The sequence below is a fragment of the Lonchura striata genome, chromosome 5 (genome assembly GCF_046129695.1).
Source record: "Lonchura striata isolate bLonStr1 chromosome 5, bLonStr1.mat, whole genome shotgun sequence".
NCBI lineage: Eukaryota > Metazoa > Chordata > Aves > Passeriformes > Estrildidae > Lonchura > Lonchura striata.
In genome coordinates this window covers 15,176,616-15,197,485 of record NC_134607.1, presented here as the reverse complement: position 1 = coordinate 15,197,485, position 20,870 = coordinate 15,176,616, and the positions used below count along the sequence as shown (strand labels likewise).

The 20,870-nt window shown below is 39.4% G+C and overlaps 2 protein-coding genes across 5 annotated transcripts in view; one reads left to right on the top strand and one right to left on the bottom strand.

Annotated features, from left to right (window-relative positions):
• LOC110482605 (solute carrier organic anion transporter family member 1A2) overlaps nucleotides 1-18,985 on the bottom strand; it is a 44,111-nt gene extending 25,126 nt beyond the window's left edge. The window contains exons 1-3 of one of the 3 annotated variants that reach the window (XM_021551963.2): nucleotides 18,958-18,985; nucleotides 6,522-6,551; nucleotides 3,893-3,938 (exon numbers count right to left, since the gene is read on the bottom strand). In XM_021551963.2, the coding sequence (XP_021407638.1) occupies nucleotides 3,893-3,916 (24 nt within the window). In that variant the 5' untranslated portion in view covers nucleotides 3,917-3,938; nucleotides 6,522-6,551; nucleotides 18,958-18,985. Of the gene's footprint in view, nucleotides 1-3,892; nucleotides 3,939-4,069; nucleotides 4,124-4,173; nucleotides 4,225-6,521; nucleotides 6,552-18,957 lie in introns of those variants that run through there. The other 2 variants (XM_077783337.1, XM_021551964.2) reach the window with 2 other exon arrangements.
• Nucleotides 5,106-10,488, top strand: IAPP (islet amyloid polypeptide). 2 transcript variants are annotated; one of them, XM_021551971.2, is made up of 5 exons: nucleotides 5,106-5,186; nucleotides 5,307-5,449; nucleotides 5,848-5,944; nucleotides 6,084-6,218; nucleotides 8,774-10,488. In XM_021551971.2, exons 3-5 carry the CDS (start codon nucleotides 5,865-5,867, stop codon nucleotides 8,943-8,945), a joined length of 387 nt encoding a protein of 128 aa, XP_021407646.1. In that variant the 5' UTR covers nucleotides 5,106-5,186; nucleotides 5,307-5,449; nucleotides 5,848-5,864; the 3' UTR covers nucleotides 8,946-10,488. The 2 variants fall into 2 exon arrangements, with proteins under 2 accessions (XP_021407646.1, XP_021407645.1); XM_021551970.2 differs by having other exon boundaries at nucleotides 5,130-5,449.
• Nucleotides 18,986-20,870: the final 1,885 nt, after the last annotated feature.

Sequence of the window (20,870 nt, the reverse complement as noted above, 5' to 3'; positions counted from 1 at the left end):
ACATGGGGGAATGGCTTCACACTGACAGAGAGTAGATTTAGTTGAAATATTAGGAAGAAATTCTTTCCTGTGAGGGTGGTGATGAACCTGTGGATGTTCCATCCCTGGAAGTGTCCAAGGCCAGGTTGGATGGGACTCTGAGCAACCTAGGATAGTGGAAGATGTTCCTGCCCATGGCAGGGGGTTGGAACTGAATGATTTTTAATGTCTCTTCCAACCCAGGCCAATCTATGATTCTGTAATTCAATATATTCACCCTGCCCTTCCTTTCAGTAAGGCTTTTTGTCCTGCTTTGAAGTACATGCAAATACAACATGTTAGAGAACTCCCTATGCTATTGCAGAAGTGGCAGCAATATCTTTGGAACCTGAACACCTTTTTCTGCATTAATTGCTACAGAAAGTGACCAAGAAGAATTAGCATAGCAGGAAGCAATGGATGACTTATTTTACCAGAAAGGAAGAACGGTCTTTCTATTCCATATTCCTATTTACCATCAGCACTGTTTAGAGCCCTTGAAAATGACATTGGTAACCAAAAGGGAGTCCTGTTTTTGCTTTTAACTTCTGGAAACAGGTTGCAGGAGAGACGGGAGAAAGAAAAATCAAAAAGTGAAACCTTCTGTTGTATTCAAAGGTAAATTGTTGGATGCAATTAAAAGTCTATAAACTGTAAGAATGGCACTAGGAGCTACAACTTGCCAGCCACTGGGCTGTCAGTTCTGCCTTTTCTGATCTAAACATGGAGTTTATTTCCCCTGCTTGAGGGATTTCCAGCTATAGGCACTGATTCAGCACAAGCTGCTGAGCTCATTCTCAGAGCAATCTTTAGCAATAGCCCTGTCCGGCTACGTCATTGTTCTGTCAATGGCATTAGCTGAGTAACAAAATACATCATAAAAGTTGGTTTAAAACACTCTTGACTAGCCAAATTACTCCTTTTCATTTGCCCATCTGTTCCAGGAATGGACACTGTTTATTTCTGAATCATCTTTTTTTTTTCTACTGGGGGAGAAATGAGTAACTTTCCACCTCTTAATTCTCAGCTGCTTCTTACACATTTCTTCCTCAGGTTTAACATCAGTTTTGGGATCAACAGGAACTGCTCTTTGTGCTTTTATCAGCACTGAAATGGCCTACATGAAACAGGGGTAACAAAGAAAATTGTGCTACCAAAAGCATATTTAATAAAACACTATTTGAATGAAGCAGTTACACAGAGCTTAAGTGCTAACAGTAGAAAATTACAACTCCACACACACCAGAAAGTGCAAACATTATAGTGTTCAACAACACTACACTACACAACACTACTACTACACATTGTAGTATTCAACACAGCACCAAGCAAGAAATACTAGGAAGAGAGCATTTCAGCCAAAATTTTCAGACTTTGCCATCCAAATGTAAAAATTTAGGGAACATTCCAGGTTCCTAATTGTAATTCTCTAGAGTGATTTTGCACTCCCTCTGATGTTCCACATAGTTTTTAGCTCACAGAATTCACAGAATGACTAGTTTCAATAGTGTCCTGATAGCCAGGACAATCCTGGATATTTTAGGACATAAAAAATGACAGCAGAAAACCTAATTTACTCTTGTAATTTCAGATTTGGTCATATGGGGTACTTTGACTTTTTCAGAGGTGCTGACACTACCAATGAAACATCCAATTTATGCTTTACTTTTGGTTTGCAGCTTAATTAAAAAAGAGTGAAAGGCTGCTAAAATTGCTAAAAACAATTTCATTAAACATTGTGCTCAGCTGACGTAACAGCTACAAGCTGTGACATACACACCACTCTGTGTCATTGATGAGAATGTTTACTCTGATGGATGGCAATGCTGCTGCTGCTCTGATTGCTGCTTTATTCAAAAAATTGAAATAAGTATTGAAATAGTTGAAATTGAAATTGCAAGTTTATGACTAAACCTTTCCTTTTCCCATTTTGATACAACAGGCCAAGTAATCCACGAGTTATTCACACACTTCCAGCTCCTGGTAACTGAGCAACAGGGTAATTTACTGGTGACATCTGCCTCACACAGCTGCACAGCAGCTGGGGAAGTGCCTGCACCAGGAAAGGTGGCCCTGACACTCCCAGATGGGGGAGACACATCCAGTAGCAAGACACTTAATGTGTCTTATGAATGTTATTATGCAAATGTAGAACTCAGACATTGAAAAGTAGCCATTAAAAGTGGGAACCAGCTGCTCAGCAGGTGCCAAGAACAGCCTAAGAAAAAGGAAAATGGGATAAAGAGGGAGACAACCTTTAATCTCAGGCACTGAGCACATAAGAGAGTTGAAGCACCCTGGTAGAATTAATTTTATTTGCATTTTGACAGCTACAGGGTAAACATCTGCAGCAGAGCAAGTCACCCAAGGCTGCTTTTGCAGACAAGAAAGAGAAACAGGCACAGCTCATCTAAGCTGGTTTAGACTCCTGCATTAGAAACAGGCACTAGGATGGTGTCTTTATTCAGCTGACATTTAGTGACACCAAGTCCCTCTCCCCAGGACACGAAAGCAGCAGACACTTGAGCCAAGGCTGCTCCCTGTCCCTGTGCTGCCAGGGCACGCAGGTGCAGAGCATGGGCAGCATTCTGCAGTTCCAGACATTAAGGCAGCTTCCAGAAGGAATCAGGGAACTGGCAGAACACATCTTCTGGATGGTTTTTGAACCTCAGCTCTGGTGTCGGCTAACCCTCTTGCAGGCACAGTTCTTTAGACAAATCTTTGCATAAAGACTTAAACACCAGTATAAATATCTAGAATTATCATTACTACTAAGAATAGAAGTGATCAGAGATTCCTTTAATGAGAACACATGCTTTCCTTTTTCCTTAGGCTGACAACAACACATGTTAGAGAACTCTATGTTGTCATGCAAAGGAATAAAGGCTTTTTTCTAAGTTTAAGGTTGAGGAATGTTGTCAGTGGTAGAAATAGCTTTCCAACCACTCATTGAATAGCACTGACTGTAAAGTATTTAGTGCCACCATCTTGAAATTTGAGTTATGAAGTGTTCTGCTGTCAAAGAGGTTCCACAATTTAATATTCCATTCCTGTTAGTGTAGAAAAACACTACTCCTGCTTAAAAGAACTTGCAGCAGGAGCTGCAAAACCTTACTTTTGTTAACTTTACATGTGACTTATTGCTGGATAGACTTCTTGCTGATCCTGCCAAGATGCTGTGCAGCCCAGGAGGCTGGCAATGCTCCTGGGACATCATGATCCTACTTTCACTTCTACAATGCACTCAAGAAGGAGTCTTTCTCTTATTCTCTCAAAGCATTAGGGGTTTCCCCCACCCCATCTACTTTGCAGGACAGCTGCAATTAGAATTTGGGATCAATATTTATTTGAAAATCAGTATTTCATTTTGTTTCTCTCAAGCCATAGCTTGATTCAAGTTTGATACAGAAACCACTCAGTTGCCTTAAAACAGAAGAGATTGAGTAGTGAGTGAAGTCTTTTAAAGTCTTAAACACAAACTTATCTATCCATTGCTTTCCAGGATTTGAAACAACACCTCTCACATGGGCTAAGCATAAAGACCACTGCTGAGTGTCAGTGGCACACAGATCTCTTTCCACCCAGGAAAAAGCACAATAAGGCATTTTCAAGTTCAATATCCAAGCAGTGAAGATTGGCTGATGTCAATCCCCAGGCAGAGTATCTGTATAATTATTTTTCAACATAATACAATCTCTGTAAAATGGGTTTAATCATGCCTTCATTTCAGAGGAGTGAAATTGCCACTGTGAAATTAATACCAGAATGTTATTTCATCATAGTCAAATTCTACAGTGAGTCTTTGGAGAGATAAACTTGCTTCAGATGTTGCACGGAACTTACTGTCGTGGTGAAGATAAAATACTGCACTTACTTCTCTTACACCGGGACTGTCCATCCAGAGAGGGAATAACAGGAAGCTGGTGAAAAGAAGTGTATGATCATATAAAAACAGAGAGAAAAATATCCATCAGTAGATCCCTTTAAACAAAAAAATAACCACAACATACACACATACACACAAAAAAACCCACTCCAAGGCAACACCTACAATAATTAACAAAATATTTTGTCACTTTCTAGAGTCTCATTTGCAGACTGCTGTAGTCAAGTTAGGAAGCTACTATCCCAGCTAGATATTCCTTCTGTATTCACCTCGAGTAGCCTGAAGTGAGCCAGCACTGGAACTTGAGCCATTGCAAGGAAAAGCTGCTACTACAGTCTAAACCAACAAAGAAGGGCTTTCCAGTTCAGGCAATGCACTTGGCACTGAAGCAGTTCTGAACGAATTCGTGTTCTTAGGGGTAGAAAAGGTGCACGTGGTAACTTCTTATCACAGAGAACTTTTGCTCAGCTTTTGTGACAGAACCTTGACCTTTCTAAAGAAATAAAATACCTGTTTTCCAAAGGCACGGGGGTACCTAGCAGAAATTAAGGAGACAGAGAGGGGGAAAATACCTGGTTTGCCTAATTTCCACTGAAATCAGAGATAAATGGTTCTAATCTGTATCCTTGGAAATCTGCAATTAGGTAATCCATTAAGACTGGATTTAGTCTATTAAAAGCTGTACATTTTTCCCTGAGCTGTGCCCAATGCATACTAGACAAATAAATTTGCACAGGTCAGAATAAAACTAATCTGACATTTCCTGCCTTTTTAATCCTAGTCTTTGTCTTCTGAAAAGTATTAATTGACTCAATTTTCACGCATGACAAAGAATCCACCTGTGCTAGTAAAACATGAGATTTTACATTCATAGTGACAGAATTTTCATTCACATTTAGACTTGACTGAAAAATGTACATGATTTCTACCATGTTACCCTGAATGAGAACTCTAGCTGTCAATTTAAACAACTTTCACTCTTTTTTTATTCATCATACAGCTTTTCTCCCTTCAGACACCTTTTCTTCCTGATCTATACTCTGCAGCAAACCTCCACAATTTTAAATCTTCCATCTTTCCTGAGATATGCCTTCCTGTATTTCAATAACCAGTGGCCAGGAGTTTCATTTGCTCTGTAACTTTTGTTACCTTATTTTGCCCTCGAAAACACCCACAGGGAATATTACCTCAGCAGCTCATCAGAGCTGCAAAATTGAGGCTACATTTCTGATGCGCAGGATGCTATTGCAGCACCTTCAGCAGGGCATTCTGCACACACCAGGTGAATATTTCCTGATGCTCTAGTGCAATAATGACCCACCTGCCTCTGCTCCTCTCTGGGGCACTTTCTGTCTATAGGGACTGGAACTAACGACAGTCTCTCTGTGCTGCCTGATGTCAGAGCTGAGAAAGGTGTCAAGGATATATAAGAGCCAGAAAGGAAGAGCAAAAAGGATACTCCAGAGCTAGAATTGCTGCATGCACACTTCTTGCTAACCAAGAGGGCTTGCTGGCTTCTCCAGTTAGATCCGTGGCCACAACAAGGTAAATAATTTCCCTTTTATCTTACTTTACCTGCAGTACAACAGATGTGCTTTAAAAAGCACAATATTATTAATCACAAGCATTTTTCAGGGAAAAACATAGACAACTTTAAAGTAAACTGCACTGGGGACCGGAATTTGAGACTGGGATGTGTCAGGAAATGCAAACCTGAGGTAAGGGATAGGATTGAAACTACTGGATGGAAAATGAGCATTTATTCCTGAGAGCTGTATTTCTGAAACTGAGTTGTGTCACTAAACTTGAGGGGATCATTTTTCTCATTCCAGCTTGTGAAAAAGACTAGCTGCTCTTGATTTAGGACAGAATGGGCATCAATAACAGGATGTGCTGAAGAGTACTTGGGTTAGCTTTCAGTTTTGAATAATTGTTCTTTTCAGAAAGTTTGGAAGGAAAGATGTGCAACATAAAGCTGTCAGTTTTCTTCATTGCATTTTCTGTCACTCTGAGCTGTTTGGAAGCTACACCTATTGAGAGGTGAGTAACAAATAATCATGTTTATTTCTCTTTAGGGAAAAAGGTATTCAGATTATTGCACGAGTTGCTTTTGCTTTTCATGTCTCAAATATTACAAAAATAGAGTTATTCAAGTTCACTGTTTTATTGTTATTCAAAGATTACTGTCTGTGGCTGATGATCTATCTGATGGTACTTCCAAGAGACAAGGATGGATGTTGCCTGTAATGTCACAGAATTCACTCTCAGCACTTAGTGAGGAAATGCCAGAACACCCAGCAGCAAAGACAAAAAGGTATTGATTTTCCTTGTTTCTTCCAGCCATAGCAGATTGAGCAATGAAGCAAACTTTGTTCCAGTGATATCCTGCTGCTTGAGAGGCTTCAGCTGTTTTTCTCAAAAAAAAGAGATTAAAATATCCTCCTACTAAATACAGTAAGCATAAAGATCAGCTTTTCTGTAACATAAGGATCAAAGCATTCAGGGTAGAAAGTAAAATCCAGGGACAAAGTTGCAAATACAATTATAACACTTTAATAAATTAAAGAGGCTGTAAATAGTACATTACCGTGAGAAGAAAGGTGTATTTTCTGCCTACCTTTTTAAAAAAATTGTCAGATTTCGAAGCCTGAAAAAGAAAAAAAAACCAAAAACATACTCTTCTTAATAATACTAGCATTCTCTGCTAGAATGGAATTATTTTATAGTATAAATGTTTTCAGTCAGTAATTAAGTAATTTTTTTAGTCACAGAATTAAATATTAGTTTAATCATGGGAAGAAGTAAAAGAAGAAATTGGTTCTGATAGAGATTTCACTTGTCTGAAACATGTTCTCATTTATAAATTTATAAATTCAATTTCAGGCAACTTTTTAAATAAAAAACATTTCAAGATTTATTTGCAATTTATACTAAAAAAATAAGCAGCACTAAATGATTCTATTTTTCACAGAATCATCAGGATTGGAAGAGACCTTCAAGTTCATCTAGTTTTGTCAGGCATTTGAGTGAATTTCTTTCAATGACAATTCTGTTACAGATGAATTCAGTAAATACATATGTATATATAGTTGCCTGTTACTCTCTTTGAATATATATTTTACAAATACTATTACATAACAATTTTTGTACCTTCCAAAGTATTTTTATAAGAGGCAAAGTTCTAGCATTTTTACAGCTATCACTTAAAAAAAAATACAAACACCCCCCCACCCCCCACCAAAAATAACTGTAATATTCAAACACAAGGCATCACCTTGATGAGTGTGGTATGACTTACCTGCTTTTCTGGGGCCTAGAACCACATCTCACTGGGTGAACTGACTCCTGACTGCAAAATTTCATTTAAAGCTAAAAGGGGTGGTGGGTTCAGCCAAGCTGGACGTGAGGTAGAAACCCAGCAGCTTCCTGTAAGGGCTGGAGTTTTACACTTGATTTTGTAGCTTTAATGGAAAAGAGAATTCTATCCACACAAACAAAGCAGGATCTCTGTGAGAACCAGCTGCTCTTTGAACCTTGTATGTTAAAGGCTTCATTAAACCCAATAGAAATACCCATGAAAGTCAATGAGAGGTTATGTAAAGCCATGTCCAACAATTTTCTTTTAATGCAATTACACATTTAAAATATTAATTGCTTAAAAATTGCTGCATATCTACTAATGGAGAGCCAATATAATACATACATTCCTTTCACAGCTGCTATTCCACTTGGATTCTCAGATCAACACAAATAACTTCAAAAGGTTATATGATATTTTAGATGATAGATTTAATAATCAATAAGCAAAGGAACATGTTTATAACTGCTCAGAGTTTGAAACTGGGATATTGTTGCTCTTCACAGTAAATTTTAGCCACAACCTGGTGTCTAACTCATGCCATATCAGCATAAAGAAGTCCAAGAAAATAAGCAGTAACTCAGTAGGCAATCTCAGCAAGCAGGTATTTCTGTCTGAAGGGACAACACAGCAGTCTAAGGAACAAATTTGAAAACCCAAGCTCTCTCGAACAATTTTATTATGATTAAGAAAAAACCCTCATGCTACATAAACTTTACATGGAGTTCTGCAAATGGTCTGTTGGTTCAGATCATAAAATGTTACTTTTAGATACGGATTCCTCCTTGGACACTCTTTTTAAAGTATCACTCAGCAAGGGATTCTCTCTCACCACAACAGAACTTCCAAATTGCTGGTGTTCCAAAAAAGATGTGGCAGTTCAGCCAGAGCTAAGTGGTAGAGAGACAGAGCTAAAGACCATCCTAAGTGGTACTGAGGTTGGCAGAAGCTGGCAATGCCTGCTACCTCTCATGGGATGTGGTGCAGATGGGAGAAAACCTTTGGGTTTAGCCCAGTTTGGGGCTGGAATATTACCAGTCACTTCAGTGACGGCAGGATACGATTCTGTAGAAACACAAGAACTAAATAAGTGTTAGCAATCATCACTATGTTAGTAATCCTCATGATATCAGCAAGAGCTCTAAATAGATTTAGAAGTTTGGCTGAAAGTTAAACATTTAGTCATTGCTTTCACTTAGTGTCTTACTTACACTATCATTACAGGTTTTCTGGGTGTCATAAACTGCTGTGCAGTATATCAATAAAAACGACATATGACTGTTCAGGTCTCTGCATTTGAATAACCCCCATCATTAAAACTGATAATAGCACCCAGCACAAGGATTTTTTTCAGGCACAAAGTAGGTGGTGGGAGGATTCTAACGTTCCCGTATTTGTGCACACATTAAAAGAACTCCCACATCAGCAGAGCTCAAATGTCGATGAGACGTGCCACACTTGATTGCTCATCGCTTGGCTTAACCTTGGCTCTCTCTGCTCCACCTTGGCAGCCACCAGCTGGAGAAGAGGAAATGCAACACGGCCACGTGTGTGACACAGCGCCTGGCCGACTTCCTGGTGCGCTCCAGCAGCAGCCTGGGGGCCCTTTACCCACCCACCAACGTGGGCTCCAACACCTATGGCAAGAGGGACACACAGCCCCAAAACCATGCACGGCTCTAGGGCATTGAGGTGGCTCTTGAGAAGCTCAGTTTTTAGTGTATCAACAACCTCCTGGTCGTTTATTACTTGTACAGTCTTAGCAGTGCCTTGTTCTCTGTGTGTGTGTGTGGGTGGGTATGTGATTTATGTTCACCATTCCACTGTGCATGTACAAGGACATGCATAGGCTACTCTTTCAACTCCACCAAGAGCTCCAGAAATCTGCTTGGTAAATTCCTTTGTAAAAATCCACCATGATAATAAATGAAAAAGTAATTGCAACAAGGGTTTTTTAAATAATTGTTATTATTATTAAAAGGATGAAAAAATAACCCATGATGTGTATGTCTTTATAGTCACAGTTTGGTAAGAGAAAGAAATCACCTTAATTAAAGAACAACAAGTATCAGAATGCTAGCAGAAGTTATGTTCTAATGAAAGTAAAACAAGAATCTTCTGGTTGTGAAACGTGTACAGCATTTTGTTTTGTACAGCTGCAGGAACAGCTAGATGAGAAAAGGTGCTGCATTGTGTACCATGATCATAGAATTATGCAGTTTACTGACTGGCCTGTTTCCACTATAACATACAGCAAGCGAGGAAACCTGGTCCTACAGCACAGACTTCTGTGCCTACTTTAAGAATTTGCAGTTCTTATGTAAAGATGGCATTGGAAAAATGTAAGCATAATAAGCATTTTTAAATAGGAATAAGACAAAGGTCTGATAACAATCTAGCAGAAACTCTCGTCCTTGGGTATTCTTTTCCTTGAACTAAAGTAACAAAGGGAAAAGAAAAAAACAATGAGTAGTTCAAGAACCAAAATGCTTCATAGAAACTCAGTCATTTCTTCCACTGGCATACTTACATTGCTACCAAAATGCAGGTAAAATATTTCACAGATGGGCAGACCTTAATGAGAATCTGACAGTGTTATTTTCTCCTATCTCAGCTCAAGATCAGTGCAGGCTTAAAAACCCTTAAAATCCTTTAAATTGTTAAGCAAATTTTCCTAGAGGTGACATCCTGTATCACAGAAATGGCTGGTTTGCCCACACTTTCTCAGTGAAGGACTCACTGTAATCTGAAAAACCATTATTGTCCAATTATGAAAAACATTCAGTATAACCCTAGTTTTGGAGAGGCAAATGAAAGTTTAATAACTGCTTTCAGTTGGTTTGTTTCTGTTATAAAATATACCTCCAAATAGAAACATTTTTGCTAAATTTCATGTTAAATGGCATATTCACTTCATTACAAGAAAAAACACATGGGTATAAAAATTACTGCACAAAATTCTTACTGTAAAAGTTATACTAATTATTCTGTTTATTGATAAAAGCTTCAACCTTCATTAATGCTCTAATTAATGATACAAATTCTGAATTTTATTGAGAAAACCATTTATATGGTATTAAACTTGTGTAATATTTCTGCCAGCTTGTAATGCTTTCCATCCCAGTTACTTTTGAGTTATGTTGCACACACACTGTGTGCTTAATTTGTGTTTCAGATAGAATATTTATGTTTCAGAAAACAAATAAAGTGAGAGGAGAGCTGTGAAGTGTCACTGTGCTACTCTCTGTGCAGAGGAGCAACCAAGTGGAGCTTTCTCTGTGGGTGGATGCTGATTCCTAGCTGATCCAAACTTGGAATATGAGCAAGGTTTTATACACCAGTTTTTGTGTTTTCAGCTGCCTTTTGGCAAACCCCAGCAAAGCACAGGCTGCCCCTGCATACAACCAGTGCAACTGGGAACATTAATTTCTGCCTTCTGCACTCCTGAATCTGATGGATTTGATACCAGCATCTGTTTCATGTGGTCAAACTATTCTACAAACACTGAAAGATGGAACTGCTATCCTAAATTCAGTGAAACCACAGAGAGAGAGAAGAGGGGGGCCATCTCACCTGTCTTCTGCTCCTCTGTGTCTAACCAGCTGTCAGTGCTCTCCTGCTGTTTGGTAGAGGAAGACAGCTTCTTCCAATTCACCCCAGCTTAGACATCTATTTTAGGATGGGATTAATCACTGCTGAAGTGCCTCTGTTTCTTCATTGATGATACAGAGTGTCTAGACAATTAGCTGAAAACGAGCACTTAACTTTTAGATAACTAGAGTTAGGTGACAGCAATCTCATCTGCATTTGGTATCAACTGTTCAAACTAAAATCAAAGGGGAAAATTTGGTAAAAAACCCCCACACCACCAACACCTCAGACTCTACATCAAATCACCTTTTACTCTGAGCTACCTTAGTTAATTCATCAGCCAGAGCATCTTGAGAAACTTCCTTCATTGAGACTTGTTTTCCCTCCCCCAAATACCCTTGGGAACATAGCTCTGCTCCTCTTTCTCCTGCTCTTGCTGCACTTGGGCCTATCAGAGAAGAAGGATCCAGCCACAGTAAGCCTGGATATAGGCACAATCCTGAGCAAATGAGCCAGGAAAAAAATTGACTGAAAAAAAAATTAAAATAAAATTATTTAATAATTAATTAATGAATAATAAACATTTAAGCACTACTTCATCAGCTCTACAAACAGCATAACCAGAATTTTCAGAATATTTAAGGAAAAAAATGCTTCTGCATTTTTTAAATTCCAGGATGTATTTCTCAGCTTCAGGGATGTAAATATTACTTGAGAATCCAGCCTTACATAGCTTGGGTTCTTTTTCAATTCATCTGGACTCCATACATCTTTCAGAGAACATGCCAGCAAACAAAAAATACAAGAGAGGAAAATTAAGAATACAGACAATGTGATAAATGTGGCTATATTAATTTTTTAAAAATACTAAACCTCTGCTTTTTAGCATGTTATATGAAGTTGTGTTTCAAAAAAAACAGAATAAAGACATAATATTGAATTTCACTGAATGAGAAGGGGAAGAGTAAAAGTCATCAAACAAGCAAAAAGATTGTTAAAAAAAAAGATTGTAGGAACATGAAGAATGTTTTAAATGGAGTAGTGGGCCCTAGGGTCTAATATTTCTTAGGAACTATGACAGCTTCATAAAAGACAGGATTTATATTTTCTCATGATGAATAGAGTTGAGCAAAGAAATTGATTTCACTTGTAAAAGTTTGGGCTAAAACTAAGAAAGCACACAATATTAATGAAACATAAAATATATTTTACCAAACAGCAAATTTGGAATTAATAGTTTCAATTTCTATTAAATAAATTAGCTATTTTTCAAGTAAATATGTCTCTTGATGAGAGTTTTAAACACTAGGCTGACAAAACTTCCATTTATTGGGAAGCTTTAATTTAATGGGATTAGTTATTAGAAAGTCTGGATTTTACTGAATGGCTTTCACTATTTGAACGATAATATATTGATACCCTGAATAAAATCCTTTTCCTGTAATGCACTACTGAATATCTTCAGCAGCTGCCATTTCAAGCCTCTAGATTTATGCTGGCTCATTTCCAAACACAGTTTGACGGGCGTGGTGGGCTCCTGGTTCCCAGTGGGTAATTTGGTTGTGTGAGCTGCTTCTCACACAGAAAAGGGACAGCTCTGCATTTCTTCTGCAGCACAAGGAGCAAAAAGCTGTGCTTAGGAATGACACATCTCCCTGCTCTACACAGAACAAGGGCTGAAGTCACATGAACCTGAATCCTTTTATGGGATGTGACAGCTTCTGTCCCAATCATCCTACTCTCTTTTCCTGTTGTCTGTTTTCCCACACTCAGAAAAAAATCCCACACTGAAAAACAAAGTATTTTTGTGGAGCTGTGTAAGGCTCCAGAACCTGAACTCCACCATTTAAACTAAGCTTTAGTTTAGGAACACAAATCTGGATTCTCTAGTTTCCCTGAAATTAGACAAATTGGTTTCCAGCTACAATTGCTATGAAAACTATTTATCCTTTATGAGATTCAGTTAAGAATTTTCTCTCTAACTAAAAACCTACCTTAAAATCAAAATTATAACAAAAAAAGTCTCATACTAGGTATCATGAATGCTAAAAGTCATGTCATCAAAAGCTCACTAAAGAACAAGATAGTGATTATAAAACAATAGTTAAAATTGCTGTTCATTGTGCAAAAAATTGTCTCCTTGAATGCTAAAACATCTGAATAAAAAGAACAAATTCAAATGCATTTTAATCCTAACAATAGGGCTGACTTAAGTAACAATCATGCCATAAACTCACAATTTCCTAGAAATCCTTTTAAAAATACAAAATAGGTTTAATTATTCAAATTAAGAATCTTAGATCTGCCACTATTATAATACTTTTTTCCTCTCCACTTTAAAAGACTCTTTTTGATCCTGCATTAGAGAAAGTGAAACTGCTTCTTATAGGTTCTTTTACAATATCCTTAATGTAAATCATTATAGCACAGGTAGCCTGAGATGTGCTGCAGAACAGCTAGTGACATTTATTATTTTGCTTTTCAAAAGGGATTAATATACTGGGATGTATCAAAATAATTGGACTTGCAATAAATGATTACACAAGTGAATTTAAATAGTTAGAATCAATTTTAAATGAAGTGCTCCTCAACAGGATTAAAATAGCTTAAATCCAGAACGTGCTTATTATTATTTATGCTCTCAACAGAGGCAGATCAGTTTTTTCAAACAGAATCAGCCCTTATTCATTAAGCAGCCCCTTTGGAAGGAGTCAAAGTGGACTTGTTTCCACTGGGGGAATTGTGTTAAAATTTCAGCAGCCTATGTTTGATTGTCAGTCCAGCACTGATGAAGCTGAGCTGCTTAGCTCTCAGAATATGGGGCATTTTAAAACACCATTCATCTTAAATACTGTGCTGCATGTCAAACCAGCCATATAACAGAGAAAATGACTTTTTGTAATTTGTCTATTTGTTTATTTTACAGAAAGAAGGAAGAAAGGGGTCATAAAAAAGGAGGAGGGGATAAATCATGTTAAGGTTGCAAAATACATGAATACTTTGTCCATGATCAGTGAGCCACTGGCAGCTATATTTTTTATTACTAAATTGTCTGTTTGCTATGATACAAGGAAGGAGAGAGGGAAAACCAAGATTGTGGGACAGAATATTCTTTGTCTCAGAGAAAATACAAATCTGAAGCAGCCTTAGACAGCAACGGATGGTCAAGAAGACCTTCAGAGAAAAGATTACCTCACTGACTCCAAGTACTGCTTCTGATTTCAGGATGACCACGGTGATATTAGAAACATTTAGGTTGGAAAGGACTATCATCAACTCTTAATCCAGCAAGTCCCTAGCTGGCACAACCCACACGTGGTTTTTGAGCAATTCAGTGCCAGTTCTGTAAACACAAACACCCTCTGTTTCACCCTAGTATTATTCCTCTTCACTCCACATCTTAGCAAATATAAGTTCTGTGAATGACCACTCACAGCTGTGAACAGAACTCATTTATACCCCAACTTTCCCCCCACTTTTTTCATTAAGCAATTAGCAGTGGAGATGAATGAATGACTCTGCAGGATGATTTCTATCAGCTACACCCTAAGCATCAAAGAATCATAGAACATCCTGAGTTGGCAGGGTCCCACGAGAATCACCAAAGTCCTGCTCCTGGCTGTGCAGAGAACAAGAATCCCACCCTGTGCTTGAAAGCATTGTCTAAGTGCTCCTTGAGCTCTGGCAGGCTTGGGGCTGTCACCATGTCCCTGGGGAGCCTGTTCAGTGCCCAGCCATCCTCTGGATGGAAAACCTCTTGGTATCCAACCTAACCCTCTCCTTGCACATCTTCCCATGGATCACCTTGAGCTGGAGCAGCCGCTGTGTGTGAAAGGCAGCTGTACTCTGGAAGACAGCTAAGAAAGGGCTTTTTCAGAACAAAAAGGACATCACTGTGTCCCCAGAATGGCATGCATGAGTTCAGGCCTCAGTCCAGCAAACACAATATTTTACTGGACTTTCCTGTCCCTTATGGGATGCTGACCTAAGCACAGGGGCCCTCCCTGTTATCTTCTGGCACATCCCTAATTTCATCATCATCCTTTTCTACCCTGGAATCCTCAGCAAAGACAAGCCCACAGATCACCCTAACTAGGGGCTCTGCTACAGAACTTCCCAACAGCTTTTCCAGAAGGATCTCTCCCACCAGGAGGGTTTCCCCTCTCCCTGCAGAGCACAACACAGTAGAACTTGAACTTCAAATGCCTTCCTCCACACATCTGGAGGTTACAGGCTGCCTCTAGGAAGTGATGCTTGGTCTGTTGGTCCTATAACAGGCAAATCTCCTCTTTTTTAAGGCACTATTAATTTCCAGCCTGTCTTTTCCTCTGTTCTTTCCTCTACCCTTCTTGTTTTGGGAAAGTTTGAAGGGAGGAGAGAATCAGTGAACTAAACATTGCTTTGGAAACAGCAGAGCACAGAGAGTAAAAGCAGCTGGGGAAAAGATAGCAGAATGTTTTCCAAATCCACACACAGACACAGCTTCATACAGAGTCTCAGTCACAAAAACAGCATGACTTAAATGTACAACTCAAGCAGCTGTGCACAAACAACACAGATTCATCTAGTGACCACATAAGGCAACATGGCACAAAAGAGTTTTCCAACACTGAGGCCAAAACCACAATTTTGAAGAAGAGGGTGAATACATTTTCGTTGCTAAAAAAAAATAAATGTCGTGGCCAAAAGTCACAGAGACTTTCAGATATGTATCAGAGTTTTCAACCTTAAGGAATTTGTACTCTTCTTCAAAAGCATTCTACCTCATGTTCAGGCAGGTATTTCCTAATTCCTTGAACAAACTGGAAGGCACATATTTCTGGTGTGATTTCTCAGAAAAGTAATGATTATGTTAAGATCACTGTCAAGCCATGCAGTACAAATCACAGAATCATGGGCTATCCTGAGTTGGAAGGGCCCTACAAGGATCACTGAAGTCCAACTTCTGGACCTGCACAGGGCAGCTCCAAGAATCCCACCACATGCCCCAGAGCATTTTCCAAACGCTTCTTTCTACAAAACCTGGCTAGAATAAGAAATACTTGTAAAACAGGAAATAACTTGAATCAATTTAAAACCCCAAAAGAGAGTTATTTCATATCACTTGCATCACTAATAAAAGCAAATCTGACATTTGTGAGAGTTCTGCAGCACAGCAGCAGCAAAAGAGCCTTGGCACTCAGGTCATTTCCTTCACACTCTGTGTATAAGTGTGTGCATGCACATGGGTAAACAGCACAGCACAAAATTCTTCAGGTAAATAGGAATTCCCTCCTTGCATTTCATTTGTGGGAAAACCCACTGAAGCTCCCAGTTTCTGCTGGGCCTCAGCTGACTAACCCACCATTTTATTATTTATAATAGCCCTGCCAGAACTAATATTAAAATTTATTTTTTATCTTTCTGACAACTTGTTTTTGTTAAAATTCTCTGTGATGAGTGCAAAAAAAAAATCAAAAAAGTTTTAAATCAGGACACATCTTATTACCTGCTTTGGGAGATGGAGAAGAGTGAGGTAAGAAACATAATTTTTTATTAATATTGTGATCACTGGCTTTGCAGGTAAAGGAGGAAAAAACGGAGGATGACATAACTCAAGAGGCACCTAATCAGCAGCCTAGAAAATATGCCAGAAATGTGAGAGGAAACAGAACAGCGAAGGTAAAGGGATGTTCATAGGTGGTAGAGCTAACTTTTGCAATTTTGAGACCAAAATGCATCTCAGAGACTCACCAGACCAGAAATAACACTTCTGTCTGACTCTCAGGACTCAAAGAAGAGCATATGCTTTGGACAGGTTTTCTACACAGGAACTAGTTTCATTCTAGAGGTGAAAATCTCATTTTCTTCACTTAATCATCATATTGCGTAACAAGTTTGAGTAAATGCTGCAGGATTTAGCCTACTGCTGCTAAATATTTACAGAAACAATCAAGACTGTGCATATTTTAAGAAATTGCTTTCTTTACCCTCTATTCATCATGACAAGAAGGAGACATGAGCGACATCAACCAATGACCATAAATTTCACTGCTTGTAGATTACACTATATTTATTTATACATCCTGAAAGGGACTGGAGATTGGGTAGGTGAGTAATGCTCAGGTTATAAATTGCTGAGAGGACAAAACTGAACACAACTGTGAACTTCCTCCTCATACAAATACATCCATCACATTCTAATAACATGAACTGCAGTTCTAATCAAAACTAATCTGAACAATGTTTTTCAATCCAGACATCTGCATCCAGTGCATGTTCACTCACCAAGTAAGACTCGAGTTTGAATGAAAGAACTAGAGAACTAGCATAAATCTCTGTGGCATCAGCTTTTCTTGTGTCTTCCCTATCCCATAAAATCTCTTTTTTCCCCTCAAAGTTTGCATAATATCTGATCACTTGAATCAAAATATCCACCAAATGAGTTGCCACAGACTGTGATCTTGGTACTTTACATGCTGGGTGCCACTCTGTACCTCACAATCTCTCTCTGAAACATCTGTTTGAAAAATGTCTGGTGTTTCAAACTGAAAAAGATAAGCTGAAGACCTAAAGAAATTCTGTACCTGCCCCATCGTTTTCCATGGTGTTTCACTCTCAAAGCTATTAAACACTGCTCATAAATAAACACTGTTAACTATTTCACTGTGGCTGTAACCAGGCAAGAATGTAGAAATAAAAGTTACAATGGTGGTGTGAATATGCCTATAAAGGCATTTTCTTTGGGTGACATGTTCTGCTATCACTACCAGCTTGGGTTGTCAGAGCACAGTGGAATTCTTTGCAAAACAGCAAGTTTGATAGTGAAATCCACATAAGTCTTCAGACTTTTCAAAAAGTCATACACATCATGTATCAGGCAATGTTTGAATACAAAGCCAGTCCCAACAAAGCCCAAGTGCACAACATAGGATAAAGCAGGGATGTTTTCTCTAAGGATATATCACTCAAGATCACCCATCATGATTCTCTAAGCTTTTACTGCACCTGCTTGTGTCAGTCACTAACACCCTCTTTACACCTCTCCTGTTTCCACCCACTTTCTATATAATGCCTTTACTTTTCAATGCATTAAAGGCTGCAGCTGCAGAACACTCCCATTGCACTTGTCTATGCTATGCCAAATATGCAATAAATGAGAGAGCCTTCTCCTGCTGGCATGAGCCCTGCTCTCCTTGTCTGATAAGTTTCTTTTTGAGCTAGGTCTTATGAGCTCAGAGAACTTACCGCACCCAAAATAGCCCAGATACTCTGAATGGCATACAATTAGTAGGATGGTTTTTGAAGTAGTGTTGGAAACAGAAAAAGATTTAATAAAAGATAAAATAATAAAGTTCTTACAGAGAAAAACTGAGTTAGGGGCAAGAGGATTTTGCTCCTGCTAAAATACACCACAAAATTATTATTATTTTTTTTTGTTCTTTTCTTTTTCTAGTGAATTACCTAGGTGGGACTTCTTGACCTCTGTCTAATTGGACAGCCTCAGGTCTGAGGTGAAGTCTAAAAGGTGCTATGAGGTGTTTTTGTCCTAAATTGGGAGATAAACTTTTGGGCTTTTTTGTCTTTTTAAGCAGACAAAGAATAATTCAGTTACTCTATGAACAGAGAGCACATTCCTACACTGGCCCTGCAGCCTCTTGCCCCCAAACCCTTCTGGAGACCCATGGCCACTGTCCTGCAATGCTGCTTCTCAGCACAAACACGTCACCTGAAATCTGTAAATCAGGGCCACCTGCACTTGCATTCTGCAGCCAGCAGCTGCTACTGCCCAAGGAATCAAAAGAAAGCACACATGGCCAGACTGGCTGCACACTTGAGTACAATTACACAGCTGAAATATAACTCAAAGGAAAGGAAAAACACCAGTTTTCTAGTGAAGCACAGAACAGCATCAATTTCCACAAGTAAGCCTTAGCCTGAACTGGACAGGGAATGATTGCTCTGAGCCTGTGGCATGAGAAGAACAGGAAAAGTAATTTCTGGTGGGAACCCAGAGCCCTTCTCACCTCCCCATTCCCAAAACTGACCCCTTCCCCCCTTCTACCTCCACACCACCAGCTCCTCAGTGGCAAGCCATGGGGTACTGATGGCCACCCACACTCACCCTTGCTCCAGGCTGCACCTGACAGAAGGCTGAGAACTGACTGAGGAAGAGCTGCAGCCCCAGAGAGTTCTTCCCTCCTCCCACACCCTGACCCCTCTCTCCAGCAGAGCAGCAATGTCCAAGCTCAGTGCTCCAGCTGCTCATCTCTCTTTCAAAGAAAACTTAGGAATAAAAGCAGCTGGGAGTCAGGAAGACGGCCAAGTTTGTTTGCCCTTGAAAGGAGGTGGTCATGCTCAAGGAAAGGCAAAATGCACAGAGAACTTCTAAAGAAATAAATCCACCCTGCTGTCTCCTCTAGGCATTAGAGGAGCTCCACAAGCTGGGCAGCAAGGTGCCATTGTCACAATCCTGAGGTACATTTCTTTTGTGCTTTTTCAGCACATGCAAAGGATGCCCCAGCCTAAGGGCACGGACATTGCAAGGAGGAAACACCTTTCTCATGAGCCAGGCTTTTCTCTCACTGTGTAAAAGTCAAACTGGCAGTTTCTTAATTTATTGCCAGAAACCTCCTCAGAATCTCTTGAAGTGCCACTGAGATCACAAATTTGCATCAAACACCCTTTTATGTCAGGTGAGATGCGTGACACCTGGCAGTGTAATTTTAATTTTATATCAGTTACTCGACTTTCCTTTTTTTAAGCACACAAAATATCTTTCATTCAGGCAACAAATATATCTTTGATATCTTTTGCTGACACCTCTGAATATAAATAGTTTCTTCCATACTCACATGTGCATTTCAACACTCATAGACATGCAAGGATTGAGAACACCTCTAAAATTATTTCTATAGCTCGTTAACTGAATGAATTTTCTGGAAAAGTCAAGAAAATGCTATTCACAACAAGATTCTGGAACTGAGCAGCCTTACAGGGAGTTAATACAATCCCCAAACAAATCTATCAGTAATACAACCAGCATTATCTAGCCCTCAAACCAGCTCTCCCCATTAGCAAGTGATAGGACTAAAGGAAATTGCATCAAGTTGCCTCAAGGGAGGCTAAGATTGGGCATTGGGAAAGTTTTCTTCACCAAAAGGGTTATGAAGCATGGAGCCAGGCTGCCCAGGGAAGTGGTTGAGCCAGCATCCTTGAAGTGTTTAAAAGATGTGTCATGTAACCCAGTTTAGTGCTGGGTTAACAGCTGGACTCAATGGCTTTGAAGGTCTTTTCAAACTTAATTGACTTTATGTTTCTGTTATTCCTGGGGAATGCATTTTTCCAACAGTCAGGTTTATTTCCCCAGTTTTCTCTAGTTCTAAGTTAAGCAACCAACATGGATAACATCCACACAAATACACATCTGCCTTCTTACTAACCCTACCTAAACACCAGCAGGTCCAGCTGAATTTTAGCCCCGATATGGATTTCTCTCTACATGATTGCAGTTAGTAGGAACTTTACAGGGCTTCTTTAAAAATGAGAGCTTAGGGCTTTTTTAGCCCATGGGAAGAGATCACAAAGAAAAGCTAAGATAAACAAAAAATTGAGGACATTTTGCTTCAACACTTCCTTGATGATAACAAATTCTACTTTATAGAATCATACAATGCTTTGGATTGGAAGAGACCTTAAAGATCATCCAGTTCCACCCCTGCAATGTCAGGGAGAGCTTCCACTATCCCAGGCTGCTCCAAAACCTATCCAACCTGGCCTTGGATACTTCCAGGGATCCAGGGGCAGCCAGAGCTCCTCTGGATACCCTGTGCCAGGGCCTGCTCACCCTCACAGCAAAGAATTTATTCCTAATACCCAGTCTAAATTCACTCTCTGTCAGTGTGAAGCCATTCCTCCTGTCCTGTCACCCCAGGCCCCTGTCAAGATCCTCTCTCCATCCTTCCTGTAGGCTCCCTTCAGATACTGGAAGGCTGCATTTAGGTCACTCCAAAGCCTTCTCCAGGCTGAGCAATCCCA